This window comes from Chiloscyllium punctatum, chromosome 7, assembly GCF_047496795.1.
Source record: "Chiloscyllium punctatum isolate Juve2018m chromosome 7, sChiPun1.3, whole genome shotgun sequence".
NCBI lineage: Eukaryota > Metazoa > Chordata > Chondrichthyes > Orectolobiformes > Hemiscylliidae > Chiloscyllium > Chiloscyllium punctatum.
In genome coordinates this window covers 48,176,891-48,197,873 of record NC_092745.1, presented here as the reverse complement: position 1 = coordinate 48,197,873, position 20,983 = coordinate 48,176,891, and the positions used below count along the sequence as shown (strand labels likewise).

General features: G+C 41.5%; 1 protein-coding gene across 1 annotated transcript in view; it reads left to right on the top strand.

Moving 5' to 3' along the window:
* The window catches only part of astn1 (astrotactin 1), a 2,276,897-nt gene that overhangs the window by 702,756 nt on the left and 1,553,158 nt on the right, over window positions 1-20,983 (top strand). Inside the window, exon 3 of the mRNA XM_072573509.1 lies at window positions 1,296-1,689. Coding sequence (XP_072429610.1) covers window positions 1,296-1,689 — 394 coding nt within the window. The remainder of the gene's footprint in view (window positions 1-1,295; window positions 1,690-20,983) is intronic.

Here is a 20,983-nt window from a genome sequence, read left to right as displayed (position 1 = left end):
TGCTGAATCACGTCAACTGTTGGACACTGTTGTGAGGTTTGGAAGTGTTAGCTGAAGAAAGATGCTGTTTAATACCATTCATCAGTCTTTGTGATATACAGTCTACATACCTAGCACCACACAGGGACTGAAATTCAAGTGTGACCTGATTCATTAATGTTATAGACAGGACGTCATTTTGGTTTGATGGTGGCATTTTGTTAGCGGCGAGCACCACTTGTGTTATAATTGCATTGTATACCCATTTGAATTCTGAACTAAGGTCTGTCAAATGACATTTTCTTCTCTTTTCTGATGATGCAAATAATTTTGCTGAAATTATTTTTCAATTGATTGCCATCAGCATTGTAAACTTCTATTCTGTATTTGTTCCTGCCATCATTATACTACCTACCACTGACTAAGGGGATATGAAAATTATATCTTTAATCTCTAACTAAGTGCATATCTACCTGGATTCATAGAAAGATTTTGAAGGATTGATTCACCTGGACTTGTATTTATTGTCCCTCCTATGAGAATGCAGGGATTTTTTTTTTGCCTTCTCAAATAATGTCCTTAAAATCTGTTGGATTATAACTTGGTGTTGCGTGATTTTTAACTTTATACACCCCCATCCAACACCGGCACCTCCAAATCTTAAAATTAGGATGTAACAGAGTGATATCTCAAGAGTCCTGAGCCTCTGTAATCAGAAAAGTAGGTCAGTGTTCATGCTGTTGTTTGTAAGCTTATAAACTGTGTGAGAGCTGCAATGGGCAGAACATTTTGATTGCAGCCAAGTAGGATTTTTATAAGTTGAAAATGTCGGAAAATAAGTTCAAAACGTTAAGAAGAAAGATCCAATATATTCGACAGGTTTCAAGATCCAAAGCGTATGAGTAAGAGTTGACAACATTTGTCTGTTGTTTTCAACAGATTTCTCGGAGGTACAACACAGGAATATTCATATCACAGTAACCAGAAGAATATTGATAGAGACAGAGATGCAACATTGCGACAGAGAGAATGTATGAGTGGATTTGAGGATCAGTTGCTTGACTGATAAATGTATTCAGACATTGCCTAAATACATTCAGAATTCCCTTTCACTGTTGATCTGTGTAGACACTAATTTTGCTGGAGGATAGGCTCATACTTGGGTTATCATCCACACTCCAGCATCATTGCTAATTGTAATTTTGAACACTCATAGAGACCTTTCACACGAAAGGCAAGATCTGTGATTTGTATTCTGCTGAATTAAACCTATTACTGTTGTCGGATTGATGACGTTTTCTTGCATTCTTTTCCAGGCAGGGATGATCGCCTTGCTATTGGCAATTTTGTTCCTTGTGATGATTCTGTACACTCGGCGGAGATGGTGCAAGCGGCGCCGTGTTCCACAGCCACAGAAAAGTGCCAGTGCAGAGGCAGCAAACGAAATCCATTACATCCCATCAGTGCTGATGGCCGGGCAGACTCGGGAGAGCGTGCGGAACACCCGACTGCAGGGTCACAACTCCAGCGGCTCCATCAGTATCCGGGAGACGCCGATACTCGACGGATATGAGTACGACATTGACGACCTTCGCCAACAGCTGCAGAGGGAATGCATGAACGGCGGGGAGGATTTCGGCAGCCAAGTGACACGTACCTTGGATTCTCTACAAGGTTGTGATGAGAAAACCTGCCTGGATCTCACTCCAGGTCTGTACCAATGCACTGCTTTACTGAGAATGGGGTTTGCTGGGTGAATAGTTCTTGCTGATGAAACAGGCTGGGCTGAAGTGCTTGGTGATACCATTATCAGTGTATATGCATTACAGCAGGAATGACTAAAGGTGACGATGTAAAAACTCGTCTAAACAGCTTATTTCAGAAGTTTGTCTGCACCACTTCACTCAAAACTAGAGGTTCCTACTCTTGAATGCATGTCGATCAAAAATTCATCGCATTTTTATGTATCTCTTCCTCAGACTGATATTGTCTAATACAAACAATAGTAAATTTTGCATTATTTTGAGGGGAGTTACACATGGGGCTGACCCGCATTTTGAGGTTTCCCAACTCTCGGTACTGTTAGAAAATATGGCAACGCAGTCACTTCTTCAATAGTGCAATAGTCGTGTTGCTGTGTGAGACCGTGCTATATTAGAATTGCACAATACAAATAGCACTTGGAGGTTTGGCAATCTAATCACACTATAACCAACACACATTTTAAAAGTTTGCACTTGAGAAACAGTGCCCCCTATTTGTCAATCTCGTTGTAGCCAATTCACGTTGACGAAATGCATGTTGCAGCAGAACGACCTGTAGTTTCAAATGGTGGCAGACAATATGATTGGGCCCATTTTACATCTATGGAGGCGCTCCACCTTCTTCTCATCTTACTGACCGCTATTATACTTCCTGGACCAGGGCAGCAGCCACTCCCAATTTTTGACTCCCATTTTCAATATTTTTCTGACAGAATTGTTTGGCATCTTCAACTCTGACATCCATTGAATGCTTCTGCTTTTTAAAATCACCCAAGGATTCTCAAAGTCATTGAAGGCATGATGCATTGTGAGTCTGCTTCTTTCAGTAAAATGTTACTGGAGCTACAGCAGAATTCTCAGGGGCCAAACCATAAAATTGAGGGTTACTGTATAGATTTTTCAATCATATTCAAAATTAAAGAGAGAACATTCTGCAGGAAGGAACAGGATTAATGTTTACTTAAAATAATTAATTCCAATAAACCTTTTCTTCAGAACTCTTTTTCAGAAGTAAAGTGTTTTCAGACTCAAAACATTCTCTCTCTCTCATATTCTTGGCAGATTCCCCCAGACCTGTCGAGTTTCTCCAAAATTTTTCTCTTTTAATTTCAGATTTCTGGAATCCACAGTACTTTTGTTTTTATTATCAAGCATATTCATATCAGTCCCATTGCATTGATATGTACAACTTAAATTTTGCCAAGTCATTATGGATCCCACCTTTTGCAAAATTCTCTTTTTGTTAAAATTTAAATATCTAGGTACATGATTAAATGTAATGACTCAGGAAGGTTTGAGTTTTTTTTCTATTCTGGTCTGTCTGCCATTCTTCAGTTTCTTTTTAAATATCTTTACTCTATTTGGTCTCACTCATCTCCTGATTTTCTGATGAGGTATCTTCTGTTTCTTCACTTTCAATCAATCATTTGCTCAGATCTCAGCTGATCATTCAGTTAAGATCTTATTGGATGGTGAGGATGGCAGGAGGACTGAACGCCTACTCCTTCGACTTCTGATATTCTTATATTGCTGTTTTTCCTTTCTTCATCCTCTGCTTGACAGTGCGAGTAGCCCAATAGTCATGCGACTCACATAATTATACAGAAGGTCAAGCTAATGCTCTGAGGATCATCAGTCGAGGCCTCACCAGAATATTTGCTAGTATTTAGTCATAAATTTGCAACATACAGAATCTGTGCTGGTGACCATGACAACTATTGTCAACTGGTGTAAAAAGAAATGTGGTTCCTTCTACTGTCCTTTGAAGGAAGGTGATCTGTCATCTTCTGCTTATTTGGACTATATGTGACTTCAGATCCACAATAATTCAGTTGACTGTTCAGCACCCAATGAAACTACTCAGCAAGCTGCTCAGTTCAAAGCACTTAGAAGTGGCCAAAAAGAGCTGGGCTTGCCAGTGACACGCACATCCCATTTGAAATAATTTTTAACTATTGCCTCAGGTGCATGCTTTTTCACTGTGCCTGATAATAGTTATGGTCTTAAAGAGATTTGTTCATTGTTGTCCTTTGCTTACTTGATCGTTCACAACCCTCGGAGCAAATGGCAGCATGTTGGCTCAGTGGTTAGCACTGCTGCCTCGCAGTGCCAGGAACCCAGGTTCAATTCCAGCCTTGGACAACTGTCTGTGTGGAGTTTGAACATTCTCCCTGTGTCTGTGTGAGTTGCCTCTGGGTACTTCAGTTTCCTCCCACAATCCAAGATATGCAGGTTAGGTGAATTGGCCATGCTACATTATGGATGTGTAGGTTAGGTGTATTAGTCAGGGGGAAATGTAAAGTAATTGGATACGGGAATGGATCATCGTGGGGTACTCTTCGGAAAGTCAGTGTGGACTTGTTGGGCCGAATGGCCTGTTTCCACACTATAGCGATTCTATGAAATGTGATATTTTGTGAATGTATCCCTGGTGGTGAAATATACTATTTCAATTGTTTCATTATAAATAAACCATCTTGCTTCTGAATTAGAAGACCATGAGAGATCATGCCCATTTGAAAAGATATCATCTTGTTTGGTGTTCTGGATCAGCACTGATGTTTGTCTGAGCTGACATTGCAGAGCATTGGCACAGGCCCTTCAGCCCACCATGAACAAATCCATACATTCTCTTCAGGCAGAGTTGGGTACTGTAGATGCTGGATATTAGAGTCAAGGTTAGAGCAGTACTGGAAAAGCATAGCAGGTCTGGCAGCATCCGAGGAGCAGGAAAATCAAGAATGAGACTAGGACGCTCCAAGGTGGATTGATAAATGTGAGAGGGTTAGGGCTGGGGAGAAGGTGACTGAGAGTGCAATAGCTGGATGGAGGTGGGGATGAAGGTGATAGGTCAGAGAGGAGGGTATAGCAGATAGATGGGACAGGTCATGACGATGGTGCTGAGCTGGAAGGTTGGAACTGGGGAAATGAGGAAACTCGTGAAGACCATATTGATGCCATGCGTTGAAGAGTCCTGAGGCGGAAGATGAGGCGTTCTTCCTCCAGGAGTCAGGTGGTGAGGGAGTGGCAGTGGAGGAGGCTCAGGACCTGCGTGTCCTTGACAGAGTGGGAGGGAGAGTTGAAATGTTCAGCACGGGGTGGTGGGGTTGATTGGTGCGGGTATTCCAAGGATGTTCTCTGAAGCGTTCTGTGAGAAGGCGTCCAATCTCCCCAATGTAGAGGAGACCGCATCGGGAGCAACGGATGCAATAAATGACATGGGTGGAAGTGCAGATGAAACTTTGGATGTGGAAGGCTCCTTTGGGGCTTTGGACGGAAGTGGGAGGTGTGGGCACAGGTTTTGCGATTCCTGTGGTGGCAGGGGAAGGTGCCACGAAGGGAGGATTGGTTGTTGGGGAGTGTGGACCTGACCAGGTAGTCACGGAGGGAATGGTCTTTGCAGAAAGCGGTAGGATGGGGAAGGAAATATATCCCTGGTGGTGGGTTCCATTTGTAGGCGGCGAAAATGTTGGCGGATGATGCGATTTGTGTGAAGGTTGTTGGGGTGGAAGATGAGGACCAGGAGGGTTCTGTCCTTGTTGCAGTTGAAGGAGCGTGATTTGAGTGCAGAGGTGCAGGCTGTGGATGAGATGTGTTGGAGGGCATTTTCAACCACATTGGTCGGGAAAATTGCAGTCTTTAAAGAAGGTGACCATCTGGTGTGTTCTTTGGTGGGACTGGATCTCCTGGGAGCAGATGCAGCAGTGATGGAGGAATTGGGGATATGGGACAGCATTTTTGTAGGAGATAGGGTGGGAGGAGGTGTAATCCAGGTCGTTGTGGGAGTCGGTGGGTCAATGTTGAGTCTGTCATCGTTGGAGATGGAGAGGTCCAGGAAGGGGAGGGAGGTGTCAGTGATGGTCCAGGTGAATTTAAGGTCCTGGTGGAATGTGTTGATGAAGTTGATGAACTGCTCAACCTTTTCGCGAGAGCACGAGGTGGCACCAATGCAGTCATCAATGTAGTGGAGGAAGAGGTGGGAAATGGTTGGGAGTCCATCCGAAAGATGGGCTCCCCCTCACCTCCATCCAAGGCCACAAAGAAGCCTTCCACATCCATCAATGTTTCACTTGCACATCCACAAATGTCATTTATGGTATCTGTTGCTCCCGATGCAGTCTCCTCTACGTTGGGGAGACTGGACGCCTGCTCGCAGAATGCTTCAGAGAACATCTCCGGGATACCCACATCAATCAACCCCACCGCCTCGTGTCCGAACATTTCAACTCCCCCTTCCCACTCTGCTGAGGACATGCAGGTCCTGGGCCACCTCCACCACCGCTCTCTCACACCTGGAGGAAGAACAGCTCATCTTCCAACTCAGGACCTTTCAACCCCAGGGCATCAATGTGGGCTTCACCAGTTTCCTCATTTCCCCTCCCTCCAGCTTACCGCAGTTCCAAACTTCCAGCTCAGCACCGTCTTTATGACCTGTTCCACCTGTCAATCTTCCTTCCCATCTAACTGCTCTACCCTCCTGTCCAACCTATCGCCTTCACCCCCACCTCCATCCACCTTTTTGCACTCACAACCACCTTCTCCCCAGCCCTAACCCCCTCCCAATTATTTCTCCACCCCCAAGGCTCCCAGCCTCATCCCTGATAAAGGGCTTTTGCCTGAAACATTGATTTTCCTGCTCCTGGGATGCCAGCTGACCTGCTGTGCTTTTCCAGCACCACTCTAATCTAGACCCCACGCAGTACCTTTCACAGGGCAAACACTGTCTTTCAGATGAGACATTTAAGTATAACCCTTTTCACTCTGTCAGGTAGAAATAAGTTGCTTTTCACTACAGTAGATGTATGTCACACCCACAAAATATAGACTTCAGTTTTTATAGAATGAGCACTGCAGTTGTAAAGCAAACTGCAGTCAAGATGTCGAGAGGCCTTTTCCATGTTTGTTGGTTGGAAAGATTTGCACAAGGTCCCGGAAACCAGTCTGAATGTTTGGACAAGGGATTAAATGCATTGTGACGAAAGGTGTGAGATTTTTTTTATTTGTATTAATATATTAATTTGATAGTTTGGAGTTTAAACCAGTGGCACATGGGTGTTGGTCTCTTTTGAGAAGGTGTTAAAAAAAACTAGGTCAGTCTTTCCAGAACCATATTTTAAATCCGTATATAGTTACCAGTGTGTTATAGACGTTTGTTGATACTGTGAGATTTTACAACAGGAGAGAGAAAACATTGAAAGTTAGCTCTTTGGTTTAGAGTAAACAAGGATTGATTTTAGTTTAGAACAACAAATTAAAGGGAGGTAATGCCTCGTGGTCTTATCACTAGACTATTAATCCAGAGACCCAGGTAATGAATGGGATTTGAATCTGTGGAATTTGAATTTTACGAAAAGTCTGGAATTGAGTGTAATTATGCCTAATAACTATTGTCAGTTGTCAGAAAACCCCACCTGGTTCACTAATGTCCTTTAAGGAAGGGAATTGCCATCCTTACCTGGTCTGGCCTGTATGTGACTCCGGGCCCACAGCAATGTGATTGATTCTGAATTATTCTCTTGGCAATTTGGAATGGCCAATAAATACTGGGCAGGCCAGCGACCTCACTATCTGATAAATACATTTAAAAAATAAGCTTTTGCTCAGTCTAACAAGGACTTTTGTTATCTAAATTAGATTGATATGATTTAAATTTCTTTAATTTCATGTAATAATCTACTACCTACTTGTTAAAATCAAATCTGAAGCCTTCTGAGTTTATGTTTCAATGAAAGCATTCCAGTTTGAATTAAAACGAGTGTATCAAACCAGTTTTCATTCTGTAACCAGTCTCGTCTAGTAGTAACACCTAGCTGGGCAAGTGTTTGTGATCTACCAATGATACATCTCTGAAATTTAACACATCATTCCTGGATTGATTGTTTTTATCCAAATAATCAAAAAACTGGTTCAAAATAATCCATAAGACTTCTCAACTTCAGGTGAAAATTGAAAGAATGAGTGTGTCAGAACTTTACTCTTAAAATGACACGTGAAAGAGTGAAATTTGAACACAAATTTGTGTCAATGACCAAGTCTTCAGAGACCATTTTTGAGGGCAGCAAGAAATAGATATTCTGGTCAGGTTTCTAAAAAGGGACATTTACTCAGGCATATTTTTGAAGCAGTAGGAGAGAGAGAGAGAGATCCGGATCAGCAAAGTAGAGAACTTGGGCTCGTTCTCCAACCTTCATCTGTTAATGTACTTGAAGAACCAAACCAGAATTTTAGTCAGGCATTTTGGCAACAACCTCAAATGGAGTGAACTTAGTCAAAATTACGCCATCAAGCAACAAGATGCTGTGAATTCAGATTCATTAGTCTGTAAACTCTATATTTTTTCAGCCAACCAAGAACAAATCAGAGCCTGAATCATTTGCCTGACTTCATCTCGAGAGAAGCAAGTGTGGCAAGCAATTTCGACACCTAAATGCATGTTACCTCTTTTGGAAACAAAAACAGGAATTGCTGGAAAAGCTCAGCAGGTCTGGCAGCATCTGTGGAGAGAACCTCCTTTTGGAATTGTGTGTGTAACTGGGTATGTGACATGTGAATGGATACAGTTATGAATGAAGTTTGGGTATTGCGTAAGACATATTTATTTATCCTTTTCAAAACTCAGGAAAAAACTGGTCATTTATCTCCTCTTGACAGTCCCTGAAATTATGGGTTAAAACACATTATTAGGAGCGTATCTGTCTTTGTGTGGTCAAGAGGAGGAAAAGAACCATCCTATGCTGTCTGTAAATCCTGCAAGAGTTTAATTGATTTTTTAAGTGTTTTAGGATATATGAAGGTTATGAATTACACAATGTAAATATAACATATTCCTTCCTCTCTGTCATCTTTCAGAGCCTTTCCTCCTCAATATCTGTTCACTATAATCTCTTTGAAAAAAATACCGATTTATAAGCCAACCCCAGAAAGCTCTATTAAATGTTACTTTTAGAAATTCATTGTCAATGACTATACCAGTTTTGAGTGAGCAATTCCAGTTGTTCAAAAGGATTGGTTGTACATATTGGTACAAATTTTAATTTCTAGACTTCTGGTATTTGCCTTAATGTACCAAGAACATTTTGCTGTTGATTTAGTATTCCCATTGTACATCACTGATATTGACTTTCCCAAATTATATTTTAAAGTTCGGATTATTGCTCATTCAAACACCAAGTGTGAATACCCCCTACCAAAACTGAAGAGGAAATCAATCAGCATATTTGGAAAAGTGTAGGTATGCTGGGTGTTGTCATTACTCAGAAAAAACCACAGATGTGCACAATTCAATACCACACAGTATGAAATAGCTGAAGGAAGAATACTAGCAGTGCACATCCTACTTATTTTTAAAAAAAACCCTGCTAATGCTGGCAATCAGAAACAAAACCCAATTTGCTCCAAAACTCAACAGGTCTGGCAGCATCTGTAGAGAAAACAGAGTTAATGTTTCATGTCCAATGACCCTTCTTCAGAACAACCTACTTCATCTTCGTATAAAAAGACACAGAAAATATAGACCAAACAATGAGTGATGAACTTGCAAAAAAAAAGGTAACCCAAGCAAGGATACCTGATTGCAAAAGTTGGTATTTTTGAAGTTTCCTCAGTGGTATTATTGGAACACTTTGAAGATGGGTATACACTGAATGAACCCTGTGCAAGAATTGATGACAATACTGCACGGCTGCAATGATTTCACTTCATTTCCATAGTGAACATACTCACACAAAAATAAATCTATCAGACCATTTGATGCTCCATTACCAAAGCAATTAAATGTTGATGATGTGAAGAATCATTAATCAATCCCAATACCGATGGACATTTTGGTAATCTGCAGAGAACTTTTGGCCCTCAGGCAATGCTGGGAAAAATAGTATTTCAACATGCAAGGAAAACCACAGTGACAGCCAGTGGAATGAAGGCATGTTTTCTATCAAAGTAAAGTGCATTTTAATGCTGTAGCTTTACATTTTTTTCTCCCTCTGTTTGTATCATTGGATTTTATGTTCTAGCTATAACAAATTCTGAAATGTTGACTTTTGATTATTGGGGACAAAGGGGGATTGGCTTTGCTGTGATCCCTTCATGTTAATGCTGTGACATCCCAGAGATGGATCACGTGGATTAGTACTAGAGTGCTTGTTGACATCTGCATCAGCTACTAATTTTTAGAATAGAAAAGACTAACAATTTACTGTCACTTTCATTCATGAATATACAATGAGACGTGTATAAGTCAACACGATTCGGCATTGTCTTAATTACAAAAATTATAAGAATAAGTAACTGAGACAAAGTTAGGACAAGGTTCATCATTTGTTCCCTCCACGGCCACTGCCAAAGCGTCACTGCCATTGCGAGGAGGGACAGACCGGACCCACCAAGTCACCAATGCTGAAGCCATTGTCACATTAGTTGGCGCCCAAAGTTGTCACACTGCTGCCATAGCCATGAGGAATGAACCAGAACCACCATACCACCACCGTTATAGCCGCCACTGAGATCACTGAGGAATGGATCAGACCCACCGACAGTGAAGCCTACGATAAACCCATGGCCACAATAGCCATGAGGAACAGACATCTGGATCCACCACACTGCCACAGCATGCCTTCAGAACTAGCTTCCTCCACCACAGCTGCAGAAAAGAAGCAAAGGTGAACTTTGATACAAAACAGAAATGAAGAAGCAAAACAAAAAAGGAGCTATGAAGAATGCGACTGGCCAGATGAGCGGGACCGGGAACATATGGGCACAGAACCTGAACACTTCCTATTGCTGCTGCCATCTTGAATCATCTTCTTTCTCCATGTAAGCAACTTATTTGAAAATCATCACTTTTTCAGTTTTACAGGTCATTATGCCATAAAGCGATGATTTGTGTTCCTCTGCAATCTCGTGCTATTGAAAATCGAGCTGTGGAAAACCGCTTATAGAAAAATGCTATACCCGTTCAGTAGAAAGTTCACGTTATCCAAGCAACATCCACAGTTCATCAATTATGTTCTAGCCAATTCGCACTGACGAAACGTGCATTATAGCCGAACAACCAGCATTGAATTCCATTTGAGTGATGGTAGAGTCCTGCTTACTATTTTCCTTGCATGATGCATTCCTTAATGAGACCAATTTTCTCCTGTTTCATAGATTTCCATGTCAGCATTTGAATTGCATCAGTATATTTTTCCCTGCTTCCAGAGTGCTACTAGCTTGTTTGTAATCTCCAATATCTTCAATCTCACAAACACATTTCATTTGATAAGCACAAACGAAAGGCCATTAAATCCTTTGTTTCTTCGAGAAATAAAGAACCAGCACTCTAGCCTTCCAATTAATTCTGGATATTTTTACTCATCATCTTGAGGCCAATAAAACATATATATGAGGAAGAGCTTCTAAGTATTTAAGTCCTGAATTTGTCTTTCACTAGATTGACATTCAGGCTCCTTGACAAAACTTTGAAGTTTAAATTAAAGTTCTTTTCTAGTTATAACTTTTTCAAGCTACTTACAATATATTAGCTCATTAAGGTTACCTCTCAGTCCTTCTGAGACCAGGAAACTCTGACATTTCTCTGATTTTTCTGGCTGCCTTATTCCTCAAACACTGGCGTTCATTCTTATGTCCATTCTCTAAATGTTGCCCCTCTGTTCAAAACTGGAGGTAGACAGAGAAATCGTGTGCCCTTGTGCTTGTTCTGCTTTGGGCACATAGTCCAATTTCTTCTGGTGCACAGAATTGGAAACTATACTCGGTGAGTTTGGACTTCATTCAGCCTGTTTCACAAGACTACTTGGCTTTTGTCCATTATTCCTTTATTTATAAACCTGTCAAAACCTCAGGCTTCACTATGATAGAAAACAACTATGGCTGCATTGGACAATCACACACAGCTTGGTCATTCGTGTAACGCAACTAGCGTCTTTGATCATTACCTTATGCAATATTTGGACAATCACATTCAGAGATGTGAACCTCAAAAGCTCCTCCAAATCCTATTCCAAATGAAAAATCTTGGAAGAATAGTGGGACATATTCTATTTACACCTGACTGTAGGCCTGAATCATCGTTTTTTTTTCGGCTCAGTCCACATTGTATTGAGTTTTTCGGAGGTGCTGTCACCACCAGGCACAATGAATTGTCTCTCTGTATTTTATCAAACTCACCTCATTAATGACCTGATGCATCCCATAGCATCTCTCACACCGATCTTTGCAACGGAGGCCATGGCACCAGATCAAGCCAGCCTAGTCTGAGAATCCTACATGGGTTAGCTTTACAGAGGTATGGCCAGCACTTTATGAAGAGGGATAATGTCTTTATCCACTCTACCAGGTTAAACACCACTTTGTTCCCTCTGACACCTCACATTCACTCTATCTCTGTTTATGTAGCCACCTCTCATCAAGACTCTGCCTACTCTACCACTCTCTCAATTGCCTGCATTATCTTTCCATCTGTTGTCACCCACCCAACCCCTGATGCCACTAATGTTGCATGCCCTCTGTGGTGCCTACTCACTTGCTCAGGAAATCTCCCCACTACGCCAACAGCAATAACTGTGCCATCTGCTTTCATCTTCCATGATATCTGCCTCTTTCTCTCTCACACAGCATCCCTGCCTTGTCTTGCCTTGGTCGGGCAAAGCTCAAACAACAAGGCAAAGTAATGCAAGGCAAGGACACTGTGAGTATGGTCAGGGTCAGTGAGTGCTTTGATAGCCAGGCTCAGTCCATAAGCTGGCATATGTCTCTGAGTGCATAGTCTCCTTGCTGCAGCATTGCGATGATAGGTGCAGCAGCATTCTGTGACAGGGTCAGAGATGTGCTCTAAGGGTTTTCAGAGGCTGGTACATGTCAGATGCAAATGTCTGTGTGCATGTGCACATGGATCATGCCCAGAGATGTTGGTGCATGGTTTCCAACATGGAGGTTTGTTGGAGCAAGCATCTATTTGAATTTGCCAGGTCCTTGCTCTGGTTTCTGTACAGAGTTTTCTCAGTGTTGAGCTTGTTTGATGGATTTGGTCAGAGAGAGTCATAGAGAATTAAAGAGTTTTTAACTGCTCAGAAGATGTCACTTTGATTTGTCATGTCTTTGTTAGTCATTAAGCAACCATCCATTCTAGTCCCATTTTCCAGCACTTGGACTGTAGCCATGTATATGCTGGTATTTCAAGTGCTCAGCTAAATACTACTTAGTGTTCCTGCCTCTACTGTCCTTTAAAGCAATGAATTGCAGGTGCCCATACCCTCAGAAAAATATGAAATCCTCAAATCCCCTCTAACCTGCCTGCTTAAGGTAAAACTGTGCTGCATGGTTATTGACACACTACTAAGAGGAAATGTTCCTCCCTATTTTGCCCTATCTGTGCCCCTCATAACTTCCTCAGCCCTCTGTCCTCTTGTGAAAGGCATAAAAGATGGCTCAAGTTTATTTCAATATTGAGATGGGCCTCACTGCACTTACTGTTCCAATCTGCCACATATCACACACAAACCATGTCACTCAGGCCCCTATAAGAATCCGCCCACAGTGTCATTTCTTAAATTCAAAAATGACAAACCTTCCAGTGGATTCATACCAAACCAATTCACCTATGATCATGTACTATTGCTTATCCAGACATGTGGCCTTTGTTATCCACAGGACAGAGATCCAGATTTCTCTCTGACATCTTGAGAAACTTAATCTTCCATTTAAAAAAAAATTAAAGACAAAGACCATGATGGTCTTGAGTTGCCATTAAAATCCAACTAGTTCACTTTCCTTTCTGGAAAGAAACCTGCCATCCTTACCTGATCTTGGCCCATACATGACTCTAGTCTCATGCCAACATCACTGGTTTGACTGCTTTCTCATGCGGCCAGCGTGGGTACTTGGTGGTGCCCAATCTTGGGTCAGGTTTCAGAAAGCACACCATCATTTGGACTGATGGTATTTTTCGGCACCCCGATAACATTGCAAAATCACCCTCGACTGACGGCAAATGTAAACAAAGGCATTGCTTGCACTACCTCCATCGAAATGATGAATCGGAGCACATGCTCCCATAATGCCCTTCCCTTTCTTATGCAAGAGATTCCTGAAGATGATCAACTCAAACTATTTTCTTTGTAGGCACAGTGGCTCAGTAGTTAGCACTGCTGCCCTGTAATGCCAGGAATCCAGGTTCAATTCCAGCTTTGGGCGATTGTCTGGATGGAGTTTGCACATTCTCCCAGTGCCTTTGTGGGTTTCATCTGGGTTCTTCAGTTTCCTCCCACAGTCCAAGGATGTGCAGTTGAGGTGGATAGGCCATGCTCAATTTCCCACAGTGTCCAGGGATGTGCACACTAAGGTGGTTCAGCCATGGGAAATGCAGGGTTACACAGGAATAAGGGTATGGGGGTGTATCTGGGTGGGATGCTGTTTAGAGGGTCAGTGTAGACCTGATGGGCTGAATGCCAGCATCCACACTGTCGGGATTCTGCAATTCTTTCAAGTGAAACTCCAGGAATAGATCAGAGAACAAGTGGGAGCTGAGCCCTTGACTTGTTTGTCGTACTTGATACATACGGAATTGGAGAAGTAGGACATTCAGCCCCTCAATCCTGCTCTGCCATTTAGTCTGATCACAGCTGGGCTGTTTCTTATATCAATATTACCATCTCCCTCCAATAGGCTTTAATCCTAATTTGATTCCTTAGCCTAACAAGAATCTAGTCACCTCGATCTTAGAAAAAAAACAAGGCTCTGTCTCCACCAACCTCCGAGGCAGAGTTCCAAATCCACATAACCCGCTAAGAGGAAAAGACGTCATCTCATCTCTGTCTTAAAGAGCGACCCCCCCCCCCCCAATTTTAAATTCACAGCTGAGTCTACCAAGTTGAATCACCTTCCTGTGGGCGATAAAAACCTTAAACTCACTGGCCTTAGAGGCATCTTCCACTGAGCTTGACTGAAGGTTTATCAACCACCCAAGGGGGAGTGCATGTGCCAAATACAGCAGGTGAGCCTATTTCTGTACCAGGAGGCAAGAGCCACACCCAAGGCCAAAAATGGGCTACACACTCCCACAGCACCCGAGTTGTCCAAAGAAATGGCAATGAGCTCTCACTCCAGGACAATTGTATCTCAAGCTCTGGAACTTTGTCCCGGAGTGGTGTGTCCATCGAGCCCATTCTGGGCTGCTTCAGAGAACAAACTGCTCCCTGAACTCCTGGATATTGGTGATTACCACTGTCTGTCTTGAATGGTCTGCATGACCAAAACTGGAAAGAGTACCCGAAGCTTGGTCTGAGGAGAATTTTGTGTATTGGCTGCGACTACATCTGTTCACTATTTAATGTACTCTTTAGCATGTTGCTTGCTTTGTTAATTTCTGTTCTGTAAGTGTTTAGGTATGTTGAGCACTGATTGGAGTGTCGTCAGGCTCATCTGGCTCGATATCGATCATTGCTGTCAAGGTAAAGATAAAGTCACCATAGTCCTATCAGACCACAGGCTGCTCTCTCATTAAAGACAGAGAGATGATTGGTGATGGTTTAACCTGAGGGTCAGCAGGCCTCAGGCGAGGGGAAGAGGTTGAGAAGGAGAGATCTTTATGGTAACCTCAGCTGGTACAGGAATTGAACCCATACATTCATTGTCACTCTGCATTGCAATCTATCCATCCAGTCAACTGAGATAATTAACCCTTTGTTAGTTATTATGGGAACATAATAACACAGGAAAGACAGGAGGCCGTACAGCCCCTGGAACTTGTTCTGCCTTTTGATGAGATCGTGGATGATCTGTGGCCTAATTCCATGCACCTGCCTTTCACCCATATTCTTTAATGCATTTACTTAAAACTCTAAACCTCTTCCACCCTTTGAGCATAGAAGTGCTGCCGAACATCTCTTTTTCTCACACATAATCTGAACTCATTATTTTCTTGCAAACAGAAAGTATATTTGGTGCTAATTACACCATTGACCTCATGCATATCTACAGGAGAGGTGATCGCCCAGTGATTTTGTTACAGGATTACAGAGGAACCTTGATTATCCAAAGGCCACGGGCGGGGACTATTTCGCTCTGTTAATCGAATGTCAGGCAACATAGTTTAGCCATGCATCGGGACCTTGCGATTTTGTTCAGATAATCCAAAATTCGAGGTTCCTCTATGTTCATCCTGAGACCTAGGTTGTATCCTGGGGACCTGTGTTAAAATCCCACTATAACAGGTGGTGGAATTTGGATTCGATATAAATCTGGAATTAAGAATTTAATGATGACCCGGGATCCATTGTCAAATGTTGGAAAAACCCACCTGGTTCGTTTGTGTCCTTTTGGGAAGGAAACTGTCATCCTTACTTGGACTGGACTACATGTGACTGCAGACCCACAGCAACTTGGTTGACTCTTAAACTGCCGTCTGAGGCAATTAGGAATTGACAATAAATGCTGGCCATGCCAGCTTCACCCTTGGCAAAGTTGAACCCAAGTCAAGAGTGTGGTGCTGGAAAAGCACAGCAAGTCAAGCAGCATTCGAGGAGCAGGAGAATTAACGTTTCGGGCATAAGCCCTTCATCAGGAAACATGCTTATACCCAAAATGTCGATTCTCTTGCTCCTCAGATGCTGCCTGACCTGCTGTGCTTTTCCAGCATTGCACACTCGACTCTGATCTCCAACATCTGCAGTCCTCACTTTCTCCAGAGTTGAACCAATCCCATTCTCATTTGATGTCTACTCACATCAACAAACAACAGGACTAACTAAGTAGTGAATGAATCATCAACCTTTGTTGAAATTTGATGTCTAGAACTCAAGACATGAGACCTACTGTGAGTTAACTGCCATTCAAGCTCAAATCAGCAGAGAAAGGACTTTGAACTGCAGCTTTTCTGTGATGAAATTAATCATTAGATAAACTCCCAGGCTACTTGAATAAATGACTATACCTTTTGAATTGTGCATGCATGTTTGGTGTCAACGCCTTTCATGGTTTTGAAGAAAACGTTCAGGACTTGTGTTTTAACTGTAACCGAGTGTTTCCAATAAGGAATGCACTTCATAGTGCACTTCAATTTTTCAAAGAATTGAAATGACTCCCAAGCCTGTTGTCTAATGTGTGTAGAATGCAGATATATAATCTGATTTCAGTTGTGATATTGAATAATTTGTTATTTCTAAAATGGGACCTGCATTTCTTTGCCTTTTGAATACTTATGTTTATTTCATCAACTAGGCAAACAACATTATAATTTGTATAAGAGATCATTTGTCTTTCTCATGCAATTTATTTGTGCAGCATGTTAGAAGTAGCTAAAAGGCACAGTCAGCTGTAGCTCATGCTCTGGTCAATTAAACTTTGAAAGCTGAGGGTATAGAACTTCAGCATATTAAATGTAACAGTAATTTCATGGTGTGTGTTCCTGTATGGTCTCTTAAATGTAAAATTGAAGAAAATCTTACTGTTTTTTTTTCTGTTTATGTCTGCCTGTCACAGTGAACATATTTCAAATCTTGTTAATTAATGTATAATATTGAAGGTGCCAAAGAATTTTGGAATTCTAAAATAATTTTGAGCATTGCTTTCTCACACAAGTTGAGAAAGTTGAAGCTGTTTGGTTCTTTTGTCAGGTGGCCAATATCACTGAAAGCATTGCAGATGGCATATTAAACTCCGTCTGAGTCATTGGCAGCTCAATGCAATTAAGCATCTCATTGTTGCAGGCTCAGAATTTAGCACAGTGACACCTTCAACAGAAATAGAATAATGAAGTTTTTGATCGCATGTATCTAGTGAGATAATTAAACCTTGGCTTATATCGGCACTGTATTACACTTCAATGTTTTATGTCAAAAATTGCATCATCTTAGAAACTGGAGAAGCCGTGTGAAGTACTGAAGAATGAATCTGCTAAAATGCTCTGAAGCAATCACAGTTTTATGGGAGTTAGATTAGATTCCCTACATTGTGGAAACAGGCCCTTTGGCCCAACCAGTCCACACCGACCCTCCGAAGAATAACCCACCCAGACCCATTTCCCTCTGACTAATTCACCTAACACTATGGGCAATTTAGCATGGCCAATTCACCTGATCTGCACACCTTTGGACTGTGGGAGGAAACCGGAACTCCTGGAGGAAACCCACGCAGACACGGGGAGAATGTGCAAACTCCACACAGACAGTCACCTGAGGCTGGAATCGAACCTGGGACCGTGAGGCAGCAGTACTAACCACTGAGCCACCATGTCCTAAAAACAAGTGTCCAGACTATTTTTGTTTGATTTCTGTGGAAAGCTCTTATCCTGTTAACTTGCAATGGTGAGATTGCATTGACCCTATAGCAATATGAGCTTCGACCATTGGTAATATATTCCCTGTTTGTACAAATATGGTCATGTTATTTAATTGGCTGAGTTTAAGATTCAGTAATTTGGGAATGGCCTGTTTTCAGTGTTTTTCCCTGATGCAGGTATTAAATTGCATAACAGTGTATGCACTTAATTTGAAGCATACTTTCTCTGATATATTCCATTTCCTTATTTTAGTAAGACTGGAGTTCTAATAGGATGATATAGAAGAAATTGAATATTGCACTAAATTTCATGTATCAGCACGCACATCAATGTAGTTTGATGTAAAGTAAACAGGTTGTAATGAACAAAAGTGCTGAAATACATTTAAATGGGAGATGTTCTAAAAACAATTACAGTGGAAGTAAGGAAGCACATATCTATCTATATTGGAGCTTTTTTTGTTTAAAGGGAATAACTATTGTCCATTGAAGTTATAGGTTTTGTTAAATTTAAATGGAAATAAGCAATTTAGGTATCAATTTTCTGGAATGCTGGTTAATTTAGAAAGGGTGAAGTGCATTAAATAATACATTCTGAGCTTCTGTTCTAATATTTTCTTGCATTTGATCGAAATTGGTCATAGTATGTTTCCAGTCTATAACCAGTGACAATAGTTACCACAAACTAGGGTCAGATGACAATCCAGCATTACATAGCATGACTGAATTTTAGAACAAAAACGTATCTATCAAGGCCAACACCACTTGGCTGGTCATGTCAGAGTTTAAGCTCTGTGTGGGCCTCATCTCACCTTATTTCATATAAAACTATTAGCATATTCTTTTATTTCTTTCTCCTGTTGCGTTCCTCCAGTTTGCTCTTGGATGCAGAATGCTATTTGCCTAAACTACACTGTGTCAGAAAATTTTGCATTCAAGTCACTCTCTGGGTGGCGATTGTTTTTCCTGAATACTTTGTTGGGCTTATTGGAAACCATCCTATGTTATGACACTTGAATTACGACTCTTATCTCAAGGCTTAGTGCTGCTGAAGCTTAGTAAGTGCTTTAGGAAGTTTGAATCCGCATGTGGTGAAACACAAGGAGTGGTTGGAATGCAGCCAGACCAGGGAAGAGATAGTCAGTAGAGGGCGAATTCCGTCTCTCAGGTAATGGACTTTGATAGGGCAGAAGAAAGTTGATGGGTGCACATAAACACAACTATGCTGAGTGCATTATCAAATAATCCACAGAACCTGTTGTGGTCATGAAGGCCAAAGATCATGAAGGATGGCATCAGGCTTTATGCAAAACTTGAAACTTCTCCCTTTTCAGTGTTAGAAATAGCAGCCAACTCCATGACTACAGTTGCTGAACCAACTGTGAGGCAGCATCACATGGGAAATGTTTTAGTTTTCATTCTAACGCAGCTATCTAAGTCCTCCAGAGGGAGCTCACACTGAGGTCATGAAATTAATGCTAGCTGTAATGCAAGCCTATCTCATTGCCATATGGTCTTAGACTATTGCAATTATGACTGAATAAGAGTGCTCAATGGGCAGACAGAATCTACCCACAGGTCAGCAAGCTGTGCTCCAAGCATATGGCTTGCATTGATAAGGCTTTGCCTGAGGGTGTAGCAATGGCTTGGGACCAAATGAATCATTTTAAAGAGAACAGCATCCATCCTACCACCACTGTCACTCAGCTAGACACTCTTAAACTGCCAAGGAGATTCCTACAAGACCATTTATATTATGCAGCCCTGGTTTGTCATGCATTCTGGTAACGATGTAAAGGAAATCTAGGCCAGATCCAGGTTTGCAGGTGTTATCTCCACATCTGAGGTATTTTACTGAAAAGGCCAGCATTTATTGTCATCCATAATGAACAACAATGTCCAAGCATCAATTCCTACAATGCACCACTTCTAGCCTTTTGTCAGACTGAGGAAATACTTCTAATTAATGTTCTATCCATCTCTCCATATAGCTACTACTCTCCTGGCTTTCTCTGTTCTAACTTTAGACATGAGTGCGCTATTTAATTTAAACTTATTTCTAAAATGGTTCAATAAGGTAAATGAAAAATATATTATTAAATCTGCTTCATCGTGATGCCAAAAGAATTGTCTCTACAAATGTAGTGTAATGAGGACCTGCAACACTGTGGAAAATTATTGCAATAATGAGCAGTTTCTATCCTTTGGTGTCATTCTGGGCATAGCCTGATCTTTTGCTAAAATGATTCATAATTTCTCCACTCGGGCATCCAAATTGCAGATCCCTAAGTACCAGTATCGAAAGGAGGATAGTAAGGTAGAGCAAAGTCTGAGGGTGAGCACGAAGTGAAGCCAACACCAGTAAAGTACGAGATGATGGTATTACTGTTTTTTGTTATTGAAAGTCATACTTGATGGAATTAAATGGAATAGTCTGCCTCGTCACTTGTGCTTTGTGATTTGAGTTCATTCAAAAGCCCTGAAATCAGGGCCATTATTTCAACGGACAATTCCTAATCCCTCAGTGGACTGCCTTTTGAGGTTGAAATCTGTTCTCTGTTGATGAGTGTGACGAGTTCTGATGACTTGCTGAAAGGCATTAAGTAGAAACCTTAAGAAAATGATTATCAAAAAAATAAAATCTGTCAATAATTATTAGGATATCTTGTCGACACAGACAAGTTTCCGTACTGTACAACTCTGATTCTATGATACTACATGTTGTTGAGAGCACAGAATGAAAGTTTGATCCTTTGATGTTTTGAATTAATACGAACTTTAATTATTGAAATGCAAAATGCAAAATACTGAGGATGCTTGGAATCTGAAAAGTAAACAGGCGATGCTGGAAATAGTTAAGCGGTCAGGTAGCATTGGTGAAGGGGAAAAGAAGATGGACTGAATTTTCCCAGATTTTGGGACTCTGATGTCAGGAACAAACATGGTTGTGTGAGTGGGGTCAGTGC